This window comes from Anabrus simplex, chromosome 3 (genome assembly GCF_040414725.1).
Source record: "Anabrus simplex isolate iqAnaSimp1 chromosome 3, ASM4041472v1, whole genome shotgun sequence".
Lineage (NCBI taxonomy): Eukaryota > Metazoa > Arthropoda > Insecta > Orthoptera > Tettigoniidae > Anabrus > Anabrus simplex.
The window spans coordinates 99305722-99331092 of NC_090267.1; the positions used below are offsets into that span (position 1 = coordinate 99305722).

The 25371-nt window shown below is 37.7% G+C and overlaps 1 protein-coding gene across 1 annotated transcript in view; it reads left to right on the forward strand.

Moving 5' to 3' along the window:
- Nucleotides 1–25371, forward strand: part of Nrx-IV (neurexin-4) — a 283385-nt gene that overhangs the window by 57446 nt on the left and 200568 nt on the right. The window contains exons 5-7 of the mRNA XM_067142634.2: nt 2928–3131; nt 23307–23473; nt 24168–24344. Of these exons, the coding sequence (XP_066998735.1) occupies nt 2928–3131; nt 23307–23473; nt 24168–24344 (548 nt within the window). The remainder of the gene's footprint in view (nt 1–2927; nt 3132–23306; nt 23474–24167; nt 24345–25371) is intronic.

Here is a 25371-nt window from a genome sequence, read left to right on the forward strand (position 1 = left end):
GTCCACCACTTTGTTCGTTTCCTTCGTGTGTTCATTGTAGTTTTCCCACAGATCTCTTCTGTTACTTTCATAATATTCGTCTTAAATTCACTCCATCTCTTCTAAGTTCCAACCTCTCTCAGGTTCTTCTCTTTCTGTTTGCTGAAGTACTTCTCCTAACTTCTGAACATAATTCTGCCTTACCTCTTCCTCTCTAAATGCAGAAATTATTATTTTCTCAAATCGAAGATGAGAGGGTGTGGGTGTAGCCTTGAACCTTGTTTTCATAACCAGAAGCCGATGTTCTGTACTCGTTTCTGCACTGCAGAACACTGTTACATCTAGTGCTGCATAAGTCATGTTCTTAGTGTAGCAAAAGTAGTCAATGCAACCACTTAACGATTTTCCGATACGCCAAACAAACCATACTACTTTACAAAGGTGAAAAATGAGAGTATCTTCCTGATTCAATACAATAAATATTCCGTCATTAGACGGAGTAAACAAATTCAAACATGTTTCTGCTCGTTTGAGCCATCTTCAGTGAAAAATTAGGGGAGTTTGAAATAATTTACATAATATAACTTGAAAAAATATTAAAAACATAATGAAGGAACAAATGAAAAAACAAACAAGAGAGCCTAGACGGAAACAAAATTAGCACAAATATACAATATTTACATCAATATGCGGAGCAAAAAACAACTCGCTGCGACAAAATTCAGTGAAAAGGTGTTAATTTAAAATAATAATTGAAACTAAAAACTGTGTTAACCTAAGAAAACAAAGGAATGAAAAAACAAATGATGCAGATGGAAATGAAAAATAGTAGCAAATGGTGAGGTTGTGGACCTCATAGTTTACAAAATATTGTTTAGTAACAATAACAAAACAGGTTGAAATTGCTGTCGAAAATCATTCTTGTAGAAACCATCACATTAAATTGGTCAGAAGGGGAGCGGGAGCAAACATTTTTGAGAAACCAAGCCTGATATAACGTGCAGGCGAAAAGCCTGTGTCAAGGAAAAAACACCAATGAAATTTAAAGCTTTAGAAACAGCAGCATTCTCAATATCTTCTCAATCTAGCGGTATCTTGTAATAACAAACCATACTATGCGTTAATAAAAAATGGAGACAAGGATCGCATGAAATTAAACATTATGATAATAAAATGCATTACCGCCACATCGGTAGATATCCATAAATACGGTAAACTTTCCTGTGATTTATGTTTAATCTTTCCGTCATGGAACTTCTGGCACTATGCATACATACATACATACATACATACATACATACATACATACATACCTACCTACCTACCTAACCTAAACAATGCGATCTCTCTTATCTCACATACAGCTGTTTAGGTAAATCCTGATGTGATAAATGTGGAGAACAGGCATGAAATATACTTAAAAATAAGGGTTTGGCTTTCAATAGCCACAGTTATGCAAAAACGCTTCCTGTCACTATGTATTACATTTCAAAGTACAACTCGTAACATACGCTAGTTATCAGCTCATGATTTGGCATCCTTTCTGCATCACGTCGTTATTTGGAAGGAGTGGCTTCAGCTCCAGAAACCATTTGGGAATAGATTCTCACTGTTTGGACCCTATAGTCGGGAACGAAACTATTTTTAAAAGTTTCAAAAAGACGTGACCTCAAATGCTCTTGATGTATGGTCGACGAGATGGCAGTTAAGATGACGTCATTTGGAATGAGACCCATCATTCACTTCATGTGCCCAAACCTTCTTAGTTGGCTCTTCTCTATTCTGTCTTTCATTTTTTTCACTCCAATTTCTTCCCGGATTTTATCATTCATGATTTTTATCTCTTCTACTCCTCAAGAACTTCATTTTGGCTGTCTGCAAATGAGTGATGAAAGAATGCCAAAAAAGGTGATGAAAGACCACGATGAGATGGAAGGACAGAATCCAATGCAGTATTAGAGAAAGAAACCTGGACTGGGACACAGTGTTGGAGGAGGAGTGGTGGAAAGACCGAAGAAAGTGGAGAGGAACCATATTTGCCCCTACTCGGCTATAGCTGGATAATAGGAAATGATGATGATAAGAAAACTTTGTGACACAGCAAGGGTTGGCATTTCTTAATTACGAGAGAAGTACCAAGGGAAATCGTACAAGGATAGTCACTGTATTCTGTTGTAATGCAGACAGAAGCGAGGGACTTCCCCTCGTCACAGGAAAGTTCAATAAGCCACGATGTTTTAAGGGCATCGGGTATTTTTCGTGCAAGTACAGGGCATCTAGAATGCATGCAGTACAGTAATCCAATGAATGAAGTACCGGTATTTGCTCAGGGGAATCGGCATAGATTTCTCCTCGTCTTTTTATCATGTTTTTATTTTTCCTTTGTTGCGTGAGGTTATGTTTGTCAGTGAGTTATCCAAGTGCATTATTTGAATACTGTAAATGCACCTTGTTGCATACATTTTTGAAATAGGTTTTGCCATAGCATTCGAAAGGTTTAAACTGTGAATCAAGGTTAATTGCATGCAATAACGGGTGTTAGAATATTTTGTGATGCGGCAAGGGTTAGCATTTCTGAATTACGAGTTGACAGTTAATTAAAAATCATGTAATTCTGAGTCCATTTTTGCATCCCAACGACTTTGATTTAATGTTTTTACTGTACTTATATTTGCTTTTAAAGCCAATTTGAAATGATGTATGAATGTTTCTTTTTTTCATAAATAGCTCTATGTTCAAGTATTTTCTTGCACAGTCATACTAGGGTGTCCAAAAATACATTATCAGCAGAATGTTCCTTGGTGCATATTAGCTAGTTTTAGTTTTCATTATTTAAAAAAAATGTGACTTAGTTAGGAAATTAATTTATCACTCATTCTCTTCTACCTTATCTACTCCAGTCCACCAGTTTGAAGATAAAAGTCTGATGACAAAATCCCCATTAACAGTTTCAGAGACATTTTACTTCAATGGCACATCATTGGTGCGATGGGATCTTCTTCGAGACCCTATTGCAGCCACAAGGGAGTCCATCAGGTTCCGATTCAAGACTAGCACACCCAATGGTGTTCTGCTGTACAGTCGTGGTACTCAAGGAGATTATTTTGCCCTTCAGCTGAGAGAAAATCGCATGCTCCTAAATATTGACCTAGGTAAGTATTTCGCTGCTTTTGCATGTATGAATTACTTCGGCTCAATGTTGTGCACTTTTCTCACTAAATGTGTTATAACATTTTTGCCCTTTTGTTTAGACAGTTTTAAGTTAATAACAATGTAAGGTGTCTACCTGTAGACTTCCATGACCATCCTTTCCATTGTTGATTTAAATTCTGTTGACATTTCTGGATTTAATGTACACTTTTTGAATATTTAAAAAAAAAAATCTATGAAAGGTCTTTTGACTTAACTTCTTAATGTCAAAGTTTTTCTTGTGAGAATATCGTTCTGTTTAATTATTGCAATACTCACTAAAGATTAAATATGCATACACTCAAATGTACAACTTGCAGCTCTCATTCACTCTGCCTCAGTTGTTAATGACATCACTCTATTTCAGAGTGGTGCTGCTGCTGCTGTTGTTATTATTATTATTCAACATTAAAAATTTCATATCTGGTCCGTATTGAAAGGAGATAACATACAATAGAGGGAAATTTGATTGATCCACCGTTTTTCAATGCATAATATGTTGTTAATATGATCACATTTTTTATTCAGTACCGGTTTTGGTGTCTATGGACACCATCATCAGCTGAAACAGGTCGTATGAACAAAGATATACAAGTGTGTAGTACATGTAATAGACCCTTAGTAATAAGTGACATTAATAGGATGAAGTAAAAATACAATCCTTAAAAGAATATAAACAAGTTATGTGCTTGTTGGTCAAAGTATAAAATGAAAGTGAAGATATTAACAGATGTTTCCAAAGTGATCAAATCTTCAAACATTTGTTAATATCTTCACTTTCATTTTATACTTTGACCAACAAGCACGTAACTTGTTTATATTCTTTTAAGGATTGTATTTTTACTTCATCCTATTAATGTCACTTGTTACTAAGGGTCTATTATATGTACTACATACCGTATTTACGCAAATAATCCCCGCACCCTAACTTTAGGTAGGCTTATTTTGAAAAAAGTGCAAACATTGATGCAAAAAAAAAAAAACGCATCCCAATTTTGTGCCTCAGATTTTAAAAAAATGTGCAGGTATTATTCACGTAAATACGGGTATTTACACGAATAATCCCCGCCACCGTATTTACGCGAATAATCCCCGCCACCATATTTACGCGAATTATACCTGCCACCGAATAATCCCGCACCCTAAATTTAGAAAGGCTGATTTTGAAAAAAAAAATGCCAACATTGACGCAAATAAAACGCGCACCCCAATTTCGTGCCTCAAATTTTTAAAAAATGTGCGGGTATTATTCGCGTAAATGTGGTACTTGTATATCTTTGTTCCTGCGACCTGTTTCAGCTGATGATGGTGTCCTTAGACACCGAAAATGGTACTGAATAAAAAAATGTTGTGATCATATTAACAACATATTATGTATTGAAAAAAGGTGAATCAATCAAATTTCCCTCTATTGTATGTTATTATTAACAAATGCATCGCAATTTGAAAATGTCCTGGTGGCAGTGATCACTTACAGTGGTGTGATAATAAAGTAAAGTTAAAACATAATTACCCACAACAACAAAAGGAGTACAAGCAATTCCGTGGAAAGAAAATATTACAAGAAATACCACTAGTTTAACATTCTAAATCCAGCATCATCATGCCAAAATTGGCACACAACTTAAATATTTCCAGTGCTCAACACTACGGCTTACAGTCCTACAGGTTGAGCTTACTACTAACATTACAACTGCCATATACATATTCACACATACCTTAAGTATTTCAAAATTTTACACCTTGACTTGCAGTAGATTGAGCGGCCCAATTACTATTATCTTAGCATCGTAAATACAAGACGTTCATGTACAAATTCACATATACCTTAAATAATTCTTATACCTTAATACTACAATTTACAGTGGGTTGAGTGTTGCAATAAAATATGACACTATCACATAGGAATTTACACACAATTTAAAGAATGCTGGAGTCTATTCTTGAAGCATCTTACATTTTTGGGAAAAGGCTCCAAGACAGCTGCAGGTAATGCATTCGAATCTATCGTAGTCACAAAGACGCACGCACGAGATGCTGTCAATTGTGTACAACTGTTTTATTTACAAATTGTATATGCATTATCATGGATAGAATGCTACATAATATCAAGGAGAGGATGATAGGCGAGCTGGTGACATTGTAGATTGGGGAGATAATGAAGAGGAAGTACAGACACAATTTGATTTATGGAATGAGAAGATAAGAAATTTTGGAATGAAGGTTAGTAGTGCGAAAAGCAAGACTTTTATCATGATGAGAGGTAACAGAAAATCCAGAGGAGTGATAATAGTAAATCAACCTCTTGAAGTACGGTAGTGAAAATTTTTAAATATTTGGGCACCGTGATGTCACATGATGGAAATTTGGATGGAGAAATTGATTTAAGAATGCAGCAGTCTGCAAGTTTCTACCAGTGTGTGAGAGACATTGTATGGAACAAAGATGTGCCAATGAAGTGCAAGAAGGTTTTATACTTGTCCTATTATAAACCTATACTGACCTATGCTTCAGCAACCTGGACGTTGACTAAGCGGAACCAAAGTAAGATACAAGCAGCTGAAATGAGGTTCTTGAGGAACATACAGGGAAAGACAAGACGAGATAGAATACGAAATAAAGAAATAAGGAGAAGTGTGGGAGTGTGTAAACTTCAAGAAGAGATTGATATAGCAAAGCTAAGACACATGATGAGAATGCCTGGAGAGAGAATACCAAAGAGAACATTCATGGATACAGAGACTGGAAAGATGCCTAGGGGACCGCTTAGAATGAGATGGAGGAGCTCTGTTGTGGACTGTATTGCAAATAGAAGAGTCGATAGCTGTAAAGTACTAGAAGAGAAATGGTGGAAAGATCGAGAAAGGTGGAGGGTTTTGGTACACTACCCTACCCAGAGAGAGTCTGGTAAAGGGAATGGGTGAAGAAGAAGAAGATACATTAATAAACCTCCATCTTAAACCATGAAGAAGAAGAAGAAGAAGAAGAAGACAGCCACATTAGCATGTCAACCAACTACCAACACAACAAAACCACAACACGAGTTCACATACTCGACTAACGACTTTCACTAACAACTCTTGCTGAATTAACTTAACAACCCAAGACTGTCTCTATATATATATCTTGCCTGGCCAGGCTTCTAGAAAAGTATGACACAGCAGGCTTTCTCCTATATTCTCGAGTCTCCATTAACCTATGTACAAATTTTATAAAGCTTGAGTGACAAGATTGTTGTTCTAGACCAGGGGTTTCCAATTTGTAAGGGCTCGAGGGCCATTTTGGAAACCTTAGTCATATTCGCGGGCCGCACTTGAATAGGCCAATTTTCGTAAAATTCTGCAAATAGTACAGAAGCACCGTTATGAAATAACATGCATAGTTCAATTGAAACAAGGGTTTGATAATTTTAATTGCTTAAAACATTCTTTTAAAATTGCATAAAAGAGTGAAGTTGGGAGCCAGGCTGAGTGGCCGAGACGGTTGAGGCGCTGGGATTCTAGCTCAGTCCAGTGGTATTTGAAGGTCCTCAAATATGTTAGCCTTGTGTAGGTAAATTCGCTGGAACATAAAAGAACTCCTGCGGGACAAAATTTTGAGACCTCAGCGTTTCCGAAAGGATTTTAAAATGTTTAAAACAAAAAATAATCTATTGAGAACAAGTGAATACTTGAAAAGAGGAAATAGTATTAAAGAATAATTAGTTCTGACTTGGGTCTTCAAGGTGTGTAAAAACTAATGCATTTTTGAACGAGCTATGAAATATTTTTTGGGACTGTTCTAGACTTTACCCTGTGTTGCACAACATTACATTGGATTTATACATCAAATTTTCAGGTAATAATATAAATATATTATTAAATTAGTGTTCTTACATTATATAGTCTTATTAATAAACATACAGGAGAAGTATCGTGACATAACCTCACATGTTTTGTTACACAAGATGGATCATACAACACACAAGTAATTATAAGACTACGATTTATACCAAATAAAGTCCGTACTTGCAACCTGTCATACATAACTACATAGATGATAATAATAATAATAATAATAATAGTAATAATAGATGTAAACAACTTCATAGTTACACCTCAAAAGTCATAATGATAACAATAACATCTACTAATCCAGCTCGATATTTTCACACTTACCCATGGATTCAGAGAATCGTTTCCAAGTTATATTAGTTCATTACACACTTGCATCAAATCATAAATTCCCCAATTTACAAACGAATATCTACCTTACTAAGTTTTCTGTGATCTACCTTTTACTGTATGCAGGTGATCTGTCCTGCTTATAAGAGGGCTTTTCTAGTTGACTGTTCAGTTCTCCCCAAGTTGGCTTATTCATGTAGGCATTATACGTGGCACATAACCGTGTTCGTTTCCTTTTAGTCTACAGTGTCTCCCACCCAAGTTTTTCTATCATATTTGTCACACTACTTCTAGGATTGAAATCGTTCAGCATAAATCTTGCAGCCTTTTGCTGTACCATCTCAAGTTCCTTAGTGAGTCCTGTTTGGTATGGATCCCATACAGCTGCTCCATATTCCAGGACTGGCCTAATGAGTCATATGTAGCCCTGCGCCTTCACCTGGGAACCGCTACCCTTTAGCACCCTCACCACGAAGTGTAAGGACTTGTATGCTTTAGAAATTACACTTCCTACCTGGGTGTCCCATTTTAGATCTCTCCTTGCTACTTGCACAAGTCGTTCTCTACTAGAGCATCTGATCCAAGACAATATTGAAAGTTTCTTTCCCATTCCTATGGGACTGCTTTTTTGAGAATTTATTTTCATTTTGTTATAGTGTGCTAACTTATGGAGTATATTTATATTGGCTTGTAATAAAATATTATCACTAGCATTCTGTATTTTTCTTTATATTATGCAATCATCCGCAAGCAATCTGCATTCACTTTGAATTTCGTTCGATAGATCGTTGATAAACGCTGTAAATAGGAGTGGCCCTATAACACTACCCTGTACTACTCCCAATGTTATGGAAACTTCCTTGTAGTATTTACTTCCCACCTTTACCCTCTGCGTATGGTCTGTCAAAACTTCTTGGATCCACGGAACCACCCTTTTATCAATGTTTGTTTCCACCAATTTTGGATCAGAATGTCGTGGGGTTACACATCAAATGCTTTAGCAAAATCAATTACAATAGCATCAACTTGCACACATTTGTCTAATAACTCACTAATATCTTGAAAGAGCAACATCTTGCAGGATCATCCGTCGCCTTTGTATATCGTATTTCCCGCTCACTACAGCAGCGTGTGTGCTGTTCAGGTGGGAATTCGGGACGGTTATCGTCCTACGAGTCAGAGAAGGTCATGCGCACTAGCGACCACTAGGGACTCCGTTGATCGGGACGAAAGAGTGAGTTTGTTATTGTGTGGTTCGCGCGCTCGTTTCTGTGCGTAGTTTCGTTGGTGTTTTGGACCACGTGTTTTTTCTTGCAATTCTTTCCTTTCCCCCTGTCGAAGTCAAATGTTAATAATGTACGAGACATATTGATCTGTTTTGTATGTGGTAGTTTCGCGTATTTCAGTGCTTTTGTGTTGATCAGAGTTCATAATTTTAATGACTTCAATGTATTTCAGAAAGTTGTGTCGGTGACAGTTTGTGGTATTTTCTCTTCACATGACTACAAAACATAACAAACGTTATCTCCAAGTGTTCGGGGATACCTATAAAACAGAATTTCTGTTCATTTTACAGTCTAATAAAGGAAACTATTATGCATTTTGTTCCGTGTGTCGGTGTGATATTAATATCTCGCATGGAGGGAAAACAGATATTGTAGCTCACAGTCTCACACAGAAACACAAAGATAGTGCTTGCTGTCTCGAGAGGAACAAAAAATTAAGTAATTTTTTTGTAGGTGGGAAGGAAGATGATGCAGTCACTTGAGCAGAATGTTTGTTCACGGTGTTCATTGTCGAACATAACCTTGCATTGTCTTGTTCTGATCACGCAGGGCCATTGTTCAGAAAGATGTTCCCAGATTCAGACATTGCGAAGAAATATGCGTGTGCTAGAACAAAAACATCCGCCATAATTAATGAAATGGCCTGTGATGCAGATAGTAAGGTGATTCAAACTTTAAAGACTGAACCTTTTGCGATTTCAACTGATGGTAGCAATGATAAAGCTAGTAAGCTCTATCCTGTCGTCGTCTCGTTTTTCAACAAAGAATTGAAAAAGATTGAAAATCGTTTGCTATCCATGGAAAATTTGGAAGGCAGTTCTACTGGTATTAATATTGCTAATTTGTTCCTGGATGTTCTGAAAAGATATGACGTTCCGATGGCAAACTGTATAGCTTTTAGTGCAGATAATGCTCCTGTTATGATGGGAAGAAAAAACGATGTTGCTGCTAAACTAAGAGAGCAGTGCGAAAACATTATTATTATTATTATTATTATTATTATTATTATTATTATTATTATTATTATTATTATTATTATTATTATTATGTGATGCCCATGTCATTTGATTAATCTGGCTGCCATGAAGGGTGCAGACTCCCTTCCTGTCAAAATTGATGAGATGCCTATTGATATTTATTATTATTTAGACAAAAGCTCACCGAGCTCGATAGCTGCAGTCGCTTAAGTGCGACCAGTATCCAGTAATCGGGAGATAGTGGGTTCGAGCCCCACTGTCGGCAGCCCTGAAGATGGTTTTCCATGGTTTCCCATTTTCACACCAGGCAAATGCCAGGGCTGTACCTTAATTAAGGCCACGGCCGCTTCCTTCCAATTCCTAGGCCTTCCCTATCCCATCGTCGCCATAAGACCTATCTGTGTCGGTGCGACGTAAAGCAATTAGCAAAAAGAAACAAAACAAAAAAGACAAAAGCTCGAAGAGAAAAGATCATCTCAAAATCAAGCTTTGTACCAAACTGATGTTAGAAAAATATTAAAGCATGTGTGTACACACTGGTTATCCTTGGGGAAATGTTTGGAAAGATTGATTTCAGAGTGGGAGCCACTTCAGAGTTTTTTTAAGGATGAGGTAAAGCGGTCCAATGGCACAGACACATCTCTGAAGTATTTCCAAATTCCCAAGCTAAAGGCACATGAAGATACAGAAATGGAACGTGGTCCTTGTGTCAGTAGAGTACAAGCCCAGGCTTCTGTTATTTCTGGAAAAAGGAAGGCGGAGAGTAGTTCATCCCCATCTGTGAAGAAAATAAAGGAGTCTAGTTGCACTGCCAGTATTTCACGAGAGAAGAGACTATTTCTTTTTCTGTCTTCAAACTTTAATAAAGCATTTTGCTCATTTCTGGCATTTATCATCCCTACATTTGAGAAAACTAATAAAGTTCTTCAGTCGCAAGCACCTCACATTCATGTCATAAGATCAGTGCTGATGGATATGTTGAAGGACATTCTTTGTAGGTTTGTTTTAAGCCAGTGGTTATAAAAATATATCCTACAATTTTAGAAGTGGTCTATCACACGAGAGAGAATTAGAAAGCTGATGATGATTTAGTAATTGGCTGTTCAACATCTCGTCTTGTAGAAAATCTGGCACCTGAGGAGAAGAAAAACATTTATTTGTACGCCAGGAACCATTTTATTGCAGCTTGTGATTATATTATTCATAAATTTAATTTGAATAGTGATGTTTTTGTTAATGCTCAAGTAGCTCAGATAAATTCTTTGCAGACTTTTTCCTTCAATGCCATAAAGTATATTTTTTCAAAGTTTCCTGTTATATTGCCAGTGAAAGATGGTGAAGATGACCAAGAAGCAATGGATGCATTACAGTGCCAGTTTTGTGCTCTTCAAGTGGAGGATTTACCATTGTCTGTTGTGCAAGAAGAAAGAGTAGATTGTTCTTGGTCTGCTATAGGGTATATGCAAGGTGCAGATGGGTGTTTCAAATATGATAGAATCGCAAAAGTAATGCTCTCAATATTGACAATTCCACACAGCAGTGCCGAGTTTGAAAGAATGTTCAGCCAGGTAAAAAAGACGAGGACACAATTCCGATCATCTCTGAATGACAAAAATCTCAGTAAACTATTGGTGGTCAAATCAAGTCTAAGTGGAAAGTGTTATGAGCAGCAGTATGATAGTGCATTGTTGAAGAGGGCAAAGTTAGCTGCCAGTTCAATGCTAAACAGACACAGCAGTCTCTATCACCTACATGTGTATATTTTTCACCATTTGGTAAATTGTAGTCAGTTCTTGACTTACCTGTCTAAATGTTACTATTCGTATGTATGTGTCATAAATGAGAATGATTATTAGGTACGTTTTCTTGCAATCGTTTCTGTTTTCGTAGTTTAAGATTTTAAATGTAATGGTTAATTCGCATTGTAACTGTAGATATGTATGCCTTTTATCTTGTCCTCTTTTTACCGAGACCGTGGCTCAATACACTTGATGAAATCCAAGAATTAAAAATCTCCTTATTTTTGATTTCTAAAAGTTGGCAGGTATGTATGTTGGAAAGGAAGGTGAGAATGTTGCTGGGGCAGGCGATGCCCGGAAATTGCCATGTAGTGAGAAAGTTGTGCTTGAACTTTATAATGAGCTGCTTGGATCAGGACATGCCATTTACACGGACAATTGGTACAGTTGGTACACTTGTGCATAACACCAGTGCTGTTGGAAGTGTACGTAAAAACAGAAAATTAATGCCACCACACTTTGCAACAACAAAACTAAAGAGAGGGGAAATTACTTTTGCTTCAGCAAATGGAATTCTGGCCACAAAATGGGCTGATAAAAGGAATGTCCATTTCCTCTCAACAGTGCATGAAAAACCAGATTTTGTTGAGACCACAAACAAAAGAGGGAAACTTGTCCTAAAACCAAATGTAGCTGTGGATTACAATTTTGGAATGGGTGGTGTTGATGCTCTTGATCAAAGCCTTACTTCATACCCACTAATGAGATGGTATGCCAAAGGGTATAAAAAGATATATTTCTGTGTGCTTGATATGGCAATCTTGAATGCTAGTGTTATTTATCCCATGCTGAATCCCAGCAAGAAAAGAAGTTTCTCAAACTTCATTACTGACATTGCAGAGCAACTTTTGGAACAGGTTGTTCTGCCTGATTACCAGACCAGCATTAGGCAAAGTGCTGTAAGCACATTCCTAAGATTGCAAGCTAAACATTGGGGGCATTTTCCTGTGAAGATAGAACCCACTGCAGACAAGAAGAGCCCATCCAGAAGGTGCAAGGTGTTCTATGATAGTCGCCGAAAAAATCCCGAGGGAAGGAATAGCGGTGAATCTTGCTATGGCTGCAATAAGTGCAAGTTGGCATTGCATATTGATGAGAGCTTTAAGCTCTACCACACTGTGTTGAACTATTGTCGTGTGTAGTTTTGTACATTATTGAGATAATTCGTTACAATTGTAGTGATAGTTTTCATTGTAAATTAAATTGCAATGCATGGCCAGTTTGTTGTCTGAAAAATTGCATCTGAATGGGTTAACATTAAAAGCTTCCATATCTAGCAGGAAAACTGCTGAATTGGCAACACTGGGCCCACGCACAACTACACATTTCCCATCATAGCAACGCCATTCAGATTCGTATATATTCGTAGTATTTCATAAATTTACTTCCTTTCAGTTGCCAGGTAGGTTATCTCCTCGCTAGCGGTGAATTAATGCCAACATCGAAAACTAGGTTAGTCAGGAGCATGTTGCCAACCTTGACGCAAATAAAACCCACATCGCAATTTATCGCAAATTTTTTAAAAAAATATGCGGGGATTATTCGTGTAAATACGGTATTATAATACCAATATAAATGGTCCGTTATTGGGAATCAACATCTACATCATAAATACGGTATATTTTAATTTATGGAATTTTATGCTTAGATGAACAATTTTATTTTTACCAAGGTCTTGGGGTTATGATTTGAAGAATGAACATCTGCCATGACCGAATGACATATTGAACTTCTGCAATTTTGGGTTTCCTATGGAAATATTGTATAAGGATGTGTGATTATGATGACATCAACAGAGATGTCCAGATATTTTTGACCAAATAGTGTATCAGTCCTTGTATGAAGTGGATATTTGACAGGTTTAATAATTGTTGAAACATGCATAACTTTGAAGGCTGATGTGTACAATTCTGGATAAGAAGGTGCAATTTATTTGTAAGCATATACACTGCCCTCTAAAAAAAAAAAAAAAAAAAAAAGTGTGACACTTGATATTTAAAAAATAATTAGTTTAAGGTAGCAAAGTTTTTTGTTTTCAAAACAGCATTACAGAATAAAAGAAAAAATCTTTACATGCCTATTCCAGAGACAACAATGTTCAAAACATTTTGATTTAAGAAGTCCAAAATTAAATGAAGCAGAATCTGACAGATTTTCTGATTACCAAAATTATATATTTAATGATTTAAGTTTCAGGAAATGTACTGGAAACTTGTTGAATATTGATTAAGTTATCAATAGGAGGTATTGCCATCCTTGGCTGCAATTACTGCTGCAAGTCTTCTGGGCGTGTTCCTGATCAAGCCCCGGATGTCCTCTTGCGATATGTTCTCCCATTCTTCCTGCACCGCCACCTTTAATTCAGTCAGATTGTTGAAAACTCGGTGCCGAAGGCGACGACTCACACGTGCTCAATATGGTTGAGGTCTGGACTCTTGGCTGGCCAGTCGAGTGGGAACGTTTGACTTTCCGAAGAAACTCGTGACATACTGAGCAGCATGTGGTCTTGTATTATCGTGCATAAAAAAGTTTTCGTTGAAAGTGAATGCAAATGGCATTACGTGATTAAAGAGAATCTCTTCAACATACCTGTGTGCCATTAGGGAGCCGTTCTCAATGAGTTCAAGTTCGGTATGGTTATCTGAAGTTATGCCACCTCACACGATAAACGTTAAAAATTAAATAATTGAAAGAGGTTCAACCTATTCAATACATAGGAAAGAAATGTAGTGATTACATGTTATTTAATAGTAAAAATAAATGGGACCGGTTTCGACCTTAGTCCAGGTCATCGTCAGCCGTAAAAACATGTAAAACAATGCATATGAAAAAGAAAAAGAAAAAGATTAATTAAACTCTGGATCGGTATAAGATGAAACAGTACGTAATATTAAGAATGGTAGTATGGCACACGCAATGATAGGCGAAGATTCACAATGTTTATGAATATTGGAGAACAGTCAAAAGGGTCACTTTCCACACTCGGTCAGGCACAAAGTCACAACACTATCAAATAATATATGAAGATCATAAATAATTTGAAGTCGCAGACGAATAGATTTGTAGAAGCAAACCGCCAGCTCCCGGTGATCAGCGCGGCACATTCAAGGTCATGCGCTGCGGTCTCGAACGCCAAAGTAGAATGGAGAATATCCTGAAGGTCCAGTATTTGTCTCGGTTGCGGGAAGTTAAGTACGTGTATATAGAAATATACAACGCAAATCAGTATAATTGAATGAGTATTTGTGCTCCTGCTAAGTTCTTGGAAAACAGTTGACTTGGAAAATCAATTGTAAATAAACACCTCACATGAGACGAGATCTTTTTCTAAACGGTGTAATCTTGGCAAAGTGTTCTCGTGCCCTTCTCTACACTCTGTCTCTTCTGTCAGGTGCCCTCAGGTTGAATATCGATTCATCACTGAAGAGTAAGTGTCCCCACTGATCCTTAATCCAATGTTCATGCACCTGCACAAAATGAAGACGGTCTCTACAGTGTTGTGGCAGAAGTGCTGGTCCTGTGGCTTGTTTTCTAGAGGGTATATTTGCCTCACGGAGCCTCCTTCTGCCTGCGTTCCCACTCTCAGCTTTGTCGTGGACCTACATCAGACTACTCTGAGCTTCAACTGCTGTATGTCAGTTTCTCAGCACTTGTAGCCTCAAAAAGTGATCTTCCAAGGCAGAAGTGCTCCTAGGATGGCTTGAAACAGGCTTTATGTGTAAGGTATGATGGTTCTGGAAACATTTCACTACCCATTGAATCTTTGTAGGAGACATACAGTCAAAACTGGTTAAGACGTTCCTCTCGAGCGCGTTTCCCTGGTTATTACGCCATGATTTCGAAACTCAGGATGTGTCCTATTAAATGCATGCTAAAGAAACCTGATAGCACATTTACGTCACTCTTTAGTACATTTGTAACTCCCACCATAAGAAATTTAAAATACCGTTCCCGGCCACGTTGCGCGCACGACAGGCCAGCAACAACTGGCCTGGATGAGGAGTTGGTAGAGAACTTAATTTCACGGCTGCGGAGTGCGGTTGCGTGTCGACCTAGAGCTGCAGGGGACGTTAGTCCCAAGCCAGTCTTATTCTCTTTGCATCTGACGTGTTGGTGCTTAACCACTTGACGTACTTTGACGGATCTCTCCGTCCTGGCTCTCGACTGCACTCCGGTACAAAGACAGATCTCTCCGTCTGCGCGTAGTGTTTATTTCCGGACCCGCTCCAAGCCGGTTTCCTTTGTGAAAGGATGTGATATTTGTAAGGTAATCTCTTGACAGATGGAATCACTGTTTAATTCCATTGATGTATTCGATAAACACGTCTTTGCAGTTATTCCGCGGAAAAGATAACCAGTATCTTAGCAACCTCATCGTAAGCGAAATCATGGCTGCCTCCATGTTGAGTGACGAACCGATTATATGGGAATTTTTAGAAGAGAATGACATTGATATAGAAATAAGCGACGAATAATTTAGTGGATATGGAAAGCAGTGAAAGTAGTTCGTGTGATATAAACTTTAGCGCTGGTAGAGGTGAACAAAGTGCTGTTTTGCCGTCAAATATGTCACTGAATTTTAGGCTTACAACTGATGCTGCACCAGCGGCTTCTAATCATGTTTTACGCTATAGGGAATGGAACTGGGAGCACGTAAGTAATACTCCAGAGTATCATTCATGCATCGCAACTTGTGAAATAGTATTTTCCAAAGGCACCTAGGACAATGCCCGAACGAACTAAAAGTTGTGAACGAATTTCTAACAGCAGACTTTTCGGGAACATCTAACCAATGAAATGCTTATGCAGGTAAATGTCTTGTATCGGCTGCCGAGGATATAAATAGGGTAATGTCATCTGGAAAGGAACACTGGTTTCCTGTATCTGGGGATGAAATGAAGGCCAGATTACCTTGAAGTGATAATGTATGATGGAAAAAAGACGTTCAGACCCAATCTTGTTGTTGACTACAACTGCGGAAAGGGTGGTGTTGATTCCCATGAGCAGGGCCTCGCATCATTCCCCTTAACAAGGAAGTATGTAAAAGGATACAAAAAATATACTTCTACATGCTTGGACATGACACTTCTGAATTCCAACATCATTCATCCCCTCCTCAACCCTGAAAAGAATCAAGTAGGCTTTACCACCTTCCGGATCAATTTGGCCGAACAGCAGTTGGCAAGTGTGACCTTGCCTGACTATCCAAAATAAGGCACCCAAGCTCTTGGAGATACACCACTGAGACTTCAAGAGAGGCACTGGGGTCACTTTCCGACCAAAATACCCCCAACAACGAAGAAGGTTATCCCATCACAGAGATCCAAAGTCTATGTGACATGGGGTCTGAGGAAGGAATCTTCATTTGAATGCCACCAGTGCAAGGTGACGATGCACGAATATGACTGTTTTATGATCTACCATATTCATAAAGACTTCACACAAAGTACATCTGACAGTAGTTTGGATATTTCCTCTCATTACGTTGGTGTAAAGCATGCTTTTTCAGTGTTGGTGATAATATCATGCAAAGTATTGAAAATAAATGGTACACCAAGGCATAAATAAGTTCAGTTAAATGGTATGTGAATGGGTTAATTTTATGTTCGTGAGGCCTCTTTCAGACGGTGCGGGTTCGACCTGCTTCCGCGCTTAGCCACCGGTCCACCTAGGCCTAAACTAAGAACTGATTGTTCAAATATCATCTTTCAGATGATGCGGAGGCGGTAAGTAACAGTGTGCGGGAGAAATGTTTGAGCGGGCAGTCTGTGGTGAGTCGTGGTCCCAAGCCCACAGTTACTTGTTATTGGACATCAGTTTTTATGCTTGTTATCATACACAATGGATCAACCATGCTCACATCAATACAGAACCTGATAGTGTACCTAAAAGAAAGTAGAAATGGATTTAGACGATAAACAAAAGTAGTCGTAATCTATAATCTTCATTTCCGTATTGACGAATTGCACAATTAAAAATAGGAGAGGATTTCCACCAATCAGTACTTATTTATTGCATATATTAAGTTACAGGACCGGTTTCAACCTCATATACAAGGTCATCTTCAGCTGAACCATACATACATATTTATATAATGAAGCTTTGATTAAGATTGTGTTGTTAAAGGAATGCTATATGATGATGATGTACATTTAGTCACATACAAATGGGGCAAGTCTTAGCGTGAACTGGCATATATGTCATTCTGTACAATATTGCAACTGTATGTCTAAAATATTATGTTGAAGGTCTTAATTAAACAAAAGTAGGCCCGCTCTCACCCATTTGACATACAGTATTTATTTCTCATTTTCAATTTACCGTATTTACTCGCCTATTAAACCCCTTTTTTTCCCACTTTTACAGCCAAAAATTGTAATGGGGGGTCCAATATGCGATAACCTCAAAATTTTATGCAGCGAACAAATGACTTCTAGGTTATAAAGAGCTATAAATTGTATGTGTAATCATTCTATACTATTATTTAACAAACTTAGAATGTATATAAGTTATACTGGCTATTTTCGAAGGCAGTATTTCTAAACGTAAAAAGACAATAAATGGTGATCACGACTTTTAGGCCTACGGTACACTTAAAAGTCTGTTTTGATTATTCATATCATATCATTCGTTACATCTCATTAATTCCTCTGGTGAGGTTGACATCAGGAAGGGCATACGGCCGTAAAAAGAACTTGATGGCCAGTCATTTGTCTCTGTTCAGTTCAGCAGTAGGCCTACCACACAGTAAACCTGATCACTGCTTTGATTTGAATTATCGCCAACTTCCCTGCTTTGCTACCAGCGTTTCGGCATTTCAAGTGACGTCATCTTCACTGCTATCTCTCGTCAGTCGCGTCAGCCATGCTTCATTCTCTTTGTGCCATGCACTGCAATCAAGAGCATACGAGGTCCCGTCTTTTTGAACTTTTAAAAAATAATCTTGTTCCCGACTATAGAGTCTAAACAGTGTAAATCTATTCCCAGATGGTCTCCGATATTCCCAGTTGGTGTATGTGTAGCAGAAGGCAGTCCTTCCGAATAAAGCCATGCGTAGAAGGCAAGCCAAACCGTCAGCTGATAACTAGCGTATGTTGACGAGTTGTACTTCCGAATGTAATACATAGTAACTGGAAACATTCTTTTGATAACTGCGGCTGTTGAAACACAGATTCTTATTTTTAAGTACATTTCATGCTTGTTTTCTACATTTATCACATCAGGATTTCGGTAAACAGCTGTCCATGAGATAAGACAGACCACATTGTTGATGTTAGGTATATTATCGCCCTGATAGTGCCAAAAGTTCGACGGAAAAAATAAATAACAGGAAAATATACTGCATTTATGGATATCTACAGGTGTGGCGGTAATGCGCTTTATCATCATAATGTTTAATTTTGTACGTTCGTTGTCTCTTTTTTTTATTAACGCATACCCTAGTATGTTTTGTTGGGTGTCTCCGAAAATCATTTAAAGTACGTGGGGACATAAAATTATTATTATTATTATTATTATTATTATTATTATTATTATTATTATTATTATTATTATTATTTGTTAGGTACGTTGGCGAGTAAAACAGTTGTTTTAGTTGGATAGCTTTTATCATGTTTTAAACCTACTTCTCTCCAAATATATACCTATATGGGCCCGAGTTACGAGATATTAAACGACCACTTTGTTAATGATCTCGCCTGCTGTATAAATAGCAACAACCGCGAATATTTCTCAACTAAGGTTAACTCGTTTCCTCATCCCGAGGTGGTACAGCTCTTTTTAGACACACCCCAGTGGAGGGAAGTTTCATATACCGCTTTTACCGCATCAACCTTCCTGCCATTCGTAAATCTCTGGCAGTACGGTACCGGGAATCGAAGTCAGACCCCCGAAAACAGCAACTAATTGTGCTAACCATTACGCTGGTGGACATTATTAACTACAAAACACAGACATATAGCATGACTGATGCATGCTTGCAATGCGCGGGTTGGACACGAAGCTATATAGGCCTATTCATCTATTTGTGTGATGTCATCAGAGCTGCAGTAGACCTATGCTACAGAGGCAGACATTTCTTAACTACGAAACACAGATGTACCGCATGGATTTGACGCGTTTTCATTGCGTAGGTCGTACAGACGAAACTATTCACAAATTTGTGCGATGTCATCAGAGCTGCAATAAGACTTGTAATCGCTTCGAAGTGGAATCGTGTTGTTCTCTGATGAATTACGTTGGGGGGTGTTATAGGCGAGATTTATTTTTTCATTTTCTTCATCTTGAAAAGCCGGGGGGGGGGGTCTAATACACGAGTAAATACGTAAAAGTTCTTTGTGTACTTATTTTTCTTTTCTGTGTGATGTACAGTGGTTATTATAGAGCGCGAAATAGACATTGAGAACTTAATAACTTTAAGGTCATTAATGCCAGTGGTCTCGTGTTTGGGAAAGCATGAATATATTTAGATCAGTTATTGAGAGTGTATCCTCAAAATTGTACCCATCTTCTCTAATGGAATGCAGAGGTGCCAACTATTACGATTCAATCGTAATAATTACGAATCGCCCATCATAATTACGCCTTTACGAATCACACACAACAAATTACGATTTTTTGTTGATTTTAACATGTAAGTGTATGAAGTGTTCAAAAGGATATGCAAGAAATGCCATTACAGCTTGAATTCTCAGAATATTCTTTTCGGATTTCTCAGTCATCATTTAAGCCCCTTTCATGTCCCTTCTTTAAGAATATTTCGAGTTTTCACGCGCCGAACACAGTGTGTGCTTCCAGTACCGAAAAAATAGGCACCTGTGAAGTAGACAAGTGGTATATCTTGCGGAGTTGTTGTCTTTGTTTGTTACATGATCAGACTTCCATCTGTATTTGCTTCCATGCAAGTATGCAAGTTCTTTTGTCTTTGTTTTGGCGGCAAATTGGTGATAAACTCCGTTTCATTGTGAATACTGTGTGCATTACTGTTGAAGTATTTATTGCGATTTTGCTTGCCAAATTTACGTATATTGCTCTTCTAGGATATATACTAATCGTGTGTTACGAAAGGCGAAAGGTTTGAAATAATGAAGCAATTTCATGTGCAGGAAAATACGTGTAATGACGTTACCGTGACTAGTGACGCTAGTAATAAACCAAAAGTAGTTCAATAATTTAGGAAGGAATACTCGAATGAATAGCCCTATTTACTGCGTTCCTCAAAATATCATTTGCACGTGTTTTGTAGTGTATGTAGCAGCGATTTTTCAGATGCGCGTGATGAGGAAGAACAAGACTGAATTCCGTGCTAATATGAACTCTAAACTGTTAAGTGCTCTGTTAGTGCAGAGGATGCACATGATATCAAAAGAAAAAGCATGTCACCAGTATATGTTTACCAAACAGGAACTACAAGCTGCTAAGCATACCTGCCAACCCTTCCGATTTACCCGGAAACTTTCCGGTTTTTAACTCGTCTTCCGATTTTCCGATTTATTTTTACTTCTTCCTATTTTCGACCAATATGACCTCCAGTGCGGTCATTGTTCTTGCCCTAGGATAAAAGACAAACTGGTAATTTACAAAACCTCATTTTCAAGCGCATTTATTTGATGCTTTATTTCGCGAGTGTTTTGTCCGTCGCCTTCGTGTATCGCGTTTTACGCTCTCCACAGCAGCGTGCGCGCTTCATACAACTGGGGCTTCGGGACGGCAATCGTCTTGCAAGCAAGAGAGGCTAGCGCGCGCTAGCTCAGTTAATCGGGACGAAAGAATAAGTGTGTTATTGTGTGGTTCGCGCGCTGGTAACATTGTTTTCTGTGCGTAGTTTCGTCGGTGTTGTAGGCCACGTACTTTTTCTTGTGTTTCTATGCTCTCCCGCACCCCCTTTCAAAGTCGTATGTTAATAATGTATGGAACACATTAAATTGTTTTGTATGTGGTAGTTTCGCGCACTTAAGTGCATAATTTTAATGAGTTGAATGTATTTAAGGGGGTTGTGTCGGTGACAGTTTCGGGTATTTTCACTTCTCGTTATGGCCAAAATATATACCAAACATTGTCTCCAAGTGTTCAGAGATACCTATAAATATCCGTTCATTTTACCGTCTGATAAAGAAAACTATTATGCATTTTGTTACGTGTGTCGGTGTGACACAAACGTTATTATTCGTATGTAAGTGTCATAAATGAGAATGATTAGGTACATTGTCTTGTAACCATGTTTATGTTTTATTAGTATAAGATTTTAAAATTAATGGTCAATTCACATTGTAACTCTACATATGTAAGTCTATGCCTTTTATTCTGATCTTTTCTTCCACCTAGACCGTGGTGCAATATATGTGATAAAATCCAAGATTTTTAAAAAACTACCTATTTTTGATTTCTAAAAGTTGGCAGGTATGTGCTAAGGGAGCAGGTACAGTAGGTACTCAACAAAAGAAATAATCCTTCAACCTCCACTCAGATGTGTATTGCAGTTCACCTGTTACTTCAGCAGGTAAGAATCATACACTCTTCATATGCCAGTCTTTAAATTGTTACATCTTGTGGAATTGTATGTTGTTCATTGATTATTCAATGATATGTAAGTTAGTAAGATCTCGGGGGAAATTTTTTTTTACGGCTGCCGCCGCCCCCCTGCCCCCCCACCATGCCCTAACGGGTGAATAACGAATTGCTTTTCTAGAAAGTTGGCATCTCTAGAAATGTGAAGGGCACAGCAAGCGTGAACTATTTTTGTAGTTTCTTAAGTGTAAACGAAGACTATGATGCCCCATATTTATTACCCATACTGAAAAGAGTGTTGAAAATGATCCGCTAGAAAGCGCGGGGAGTTTTGCACCATTAGACTCGTGTGTGTAAGACCCAGCGGAAGTGGGTGCACCCGCGCATACACACGGGCGAGTTTTATTCCTGTGCCGTCTGAAAGAGGCCTGAGTGACTTATGTACGTAAATGAGGCCTACTGTACTTAGGTATACAACTGACATGTTGGTGCTCGTTTTTACATTCGTAAATGAATTGTGTAACAATGTACATAAATTAGGGCTACTGTACTTACAGTTTGCAGGACATTCAGTTATGGTGAAGAAAGCTAGACAATTTACAGATGATGGAAAATTAAAGTTTATTGAGAAAGTGGATGCCAAACGTGTGTAAATCACCCAGATGTTGGACTTTCATTGACAAATTTAAACATAATTGTTAGCGACGTGTATAGTTTGCGTTTCTAAGAACGTTTTTCCTTGGAAGTTTTATTATGTTGGAGTTCTTAAAATGTTATCTCTTTATTTCATCGATTATAATTTTAAACACTTGTTTCTTTGTTTTTATCATAATTAATTTTACATTCAACCTAACCTTAAATTTAACAGCTAAATTTTTGGTTTTTTTAGCACGTTCCCTCTTTATGACTTTTATTTTCAGTCCCCATAAAAACGTCCTAACCAGTTTTGGCTGTATTCAAAACCTCTGCTATATAGTGATAGCCACGGCAATCGTTCACCAATGGTACCACTTTTGCCAAATCCACATGACTTAGAGGCATATTGATGAGTATTGCTCAGGTATTGCTCAGATACTGGTCAATCAGTGTCAAAGGTACAAGAGCGACTGCAGTGCTTCAAATAATGGTTTTCAAAATTGGTGCAAAATGAATAAGAAATATTCAGCAGCACTCACCATTGTCTGAATTAAAAAGCAGTCTGTTTTTATTCATTGTTGGTTCTCCTTCAGTAATGTCCATTTAACACTAGCCAATCAATAAATATTAGAAAAAGTATAGAAATCATATTCAGTGTAGAATTTAAACAAGTTTTCTACCTAAATATCAAGTGTTACACTTTTTTGGAGGCAAGTGTATGTTGAAGTACGATAATGTCATGTCTTGAATTTCATGGTTCTGTTATTATAGGAGCTGGTGTTATGACAAGTTTATCGGTGGGTAGCTTGTTGGATGATAACCTTTGGCATGATGTACTCATCTCGCGGAATCGTAAGGACATTCACTTTTCTGTGGACAGAATATTAATCCATGGCAAGATAAAAGGAGAGTTTTCAAAACTGAATCTTAATAGAGCTGTAAGTATTTTGTGTATTATCATCAATTCTTATTTTCTGGCTTTGGGCTGAGTAGGGGCAAAGAAGGTTCCTCTTCATTTTCTTCCATCATTCCGCCACTCCCCATCCAACAGTGTGTTCCAGTCCATGATCTGCTGCCTTATGTTTTTAAGTCCATCCCTCTCAGTCTTTGTTGTCCCTCAGCCTCTTTTCACTTTCATTTGCTTCTCAGTCTTGTGTTTTGACATTCTTTCATCACTCATCCTTTTAACATTTCCATACCAACTAAGCCTGATTTTCACTTTTATCACATAACTTTTCCCACTTTTCATTTTTTATGTATTTTCTCATTCCTCACTTTTTTTCCTTCTTGTTCTCTGCACCATACTTCTCAAGAATTTCATTTCTGTTGCATGTATTAATTTAATTATTGTCTGTGGTCTGTCAGAAACTTAAAACTCAATTATTTCAGATTTTTTTTTTTTTTTTTTCACTATTGTAGCCCACAAATGAAGTGTTGAACCATTAACTAGGGTTTTCATGTGTTGTATTCTTATATGAAGCTGTGAACTTGTTACACTTTTTTATAAAGAGACCATGGTTATTTACCAACTAAGTGTATTGAGTGTTGTGTAGTTTCTGATCCTTCATAAGGGATATATTTCCGTACAATTTAGGGTTGTGAAGTAATTTTAATGTTGATATTGTGTTCTAGTTCTACATAGGTGGTGTGCCCAACAAACAGGAAGGCTTGGTTGTAACACAGAACTATACAGGTTGTATGGAGAATCTCTATTTAAACTCCACCAACATGATATACGAGATCAAACAGGCTCTTGCTAATGGAGAACAGTTTGTTTACCAGAAGATAAACACCATTTACAGTTGCCCTGTAAGTATGATCTTTATTAAATTATTTAACCAATTGTGTGTGTCTTAGCAGTTAATTAGACTTCTGCCCAAAGTGTGATTTCTCAACCTTATAGGAGTATGGAATATATGTGTGTGTGTTTCATAACTCTGGAACTGATTGTTAAAATAGTCTGGAAAGAAATCTGAAGCAAGTTCACATGTTACACATTGTATTCCTGAAAACAAATTCAGAAATAAACATGGTACTGGGCCATTTTACAATTCAGATTGTCGAAGTTTTTCTAGGTGCCATACAACTGTAAGCAGAAAATCAAAAATTTGTGCTAAATTTTTAAATTTATTTATTGAGTACGTAAATCACTTTATTTAGAGTTCTCATTCATAGTACAGGCACTACAAATAATTGTTAGGCACTCAAAAGTCCTTTTCTGGAGGAAAATTTAAGTATGATTCAGTATTGCTCTTGCGAATGAAAGACCTAGTAACTTCACGGCCAACTGTATCCGTAACTTATGTAAACTCACTGGTAACTTCGGATGTTGCAGCAAAACATTCTAAAATATTAATATTTCCTGGCAGCTTCTTCTGGCAGCAGTTCTTGAACTTCAGATGCACCTGCTTATAGGCCTACATCACTTGCTATGTGATGACATACAACAGTGTCATTGTGTGTATTAACGAAATCCTCAAAACTACCACTAGGGTTTGCAGTGTTGTGTAGAATAGCCCATTTGTCAGGTGAAGTTTTACTGATGTTGCCATCTGATTCCTGGCCATGAGTAGCATCACTGCATCTCCAGGCTCTGTCAGAGATATTTTATAGGTGCTGTGACGATACAAAATCCCAGGCTGTGGCTACTGCTTTTATTGCATCACACACATTCCAACTTGGGGCTGCAGTAACATTCTCAGCAGTGCGAATTGCAGCTCTTACAATTTGCTTGCAATGAACTCTCTTCATGAAAGCGATGTCTGTCTCTGTAGTGTAACGGTTAGCATTATTAGCTGCCGTCCTCGGGAGCCCTGGTTTGATTCCCGGTACTGCC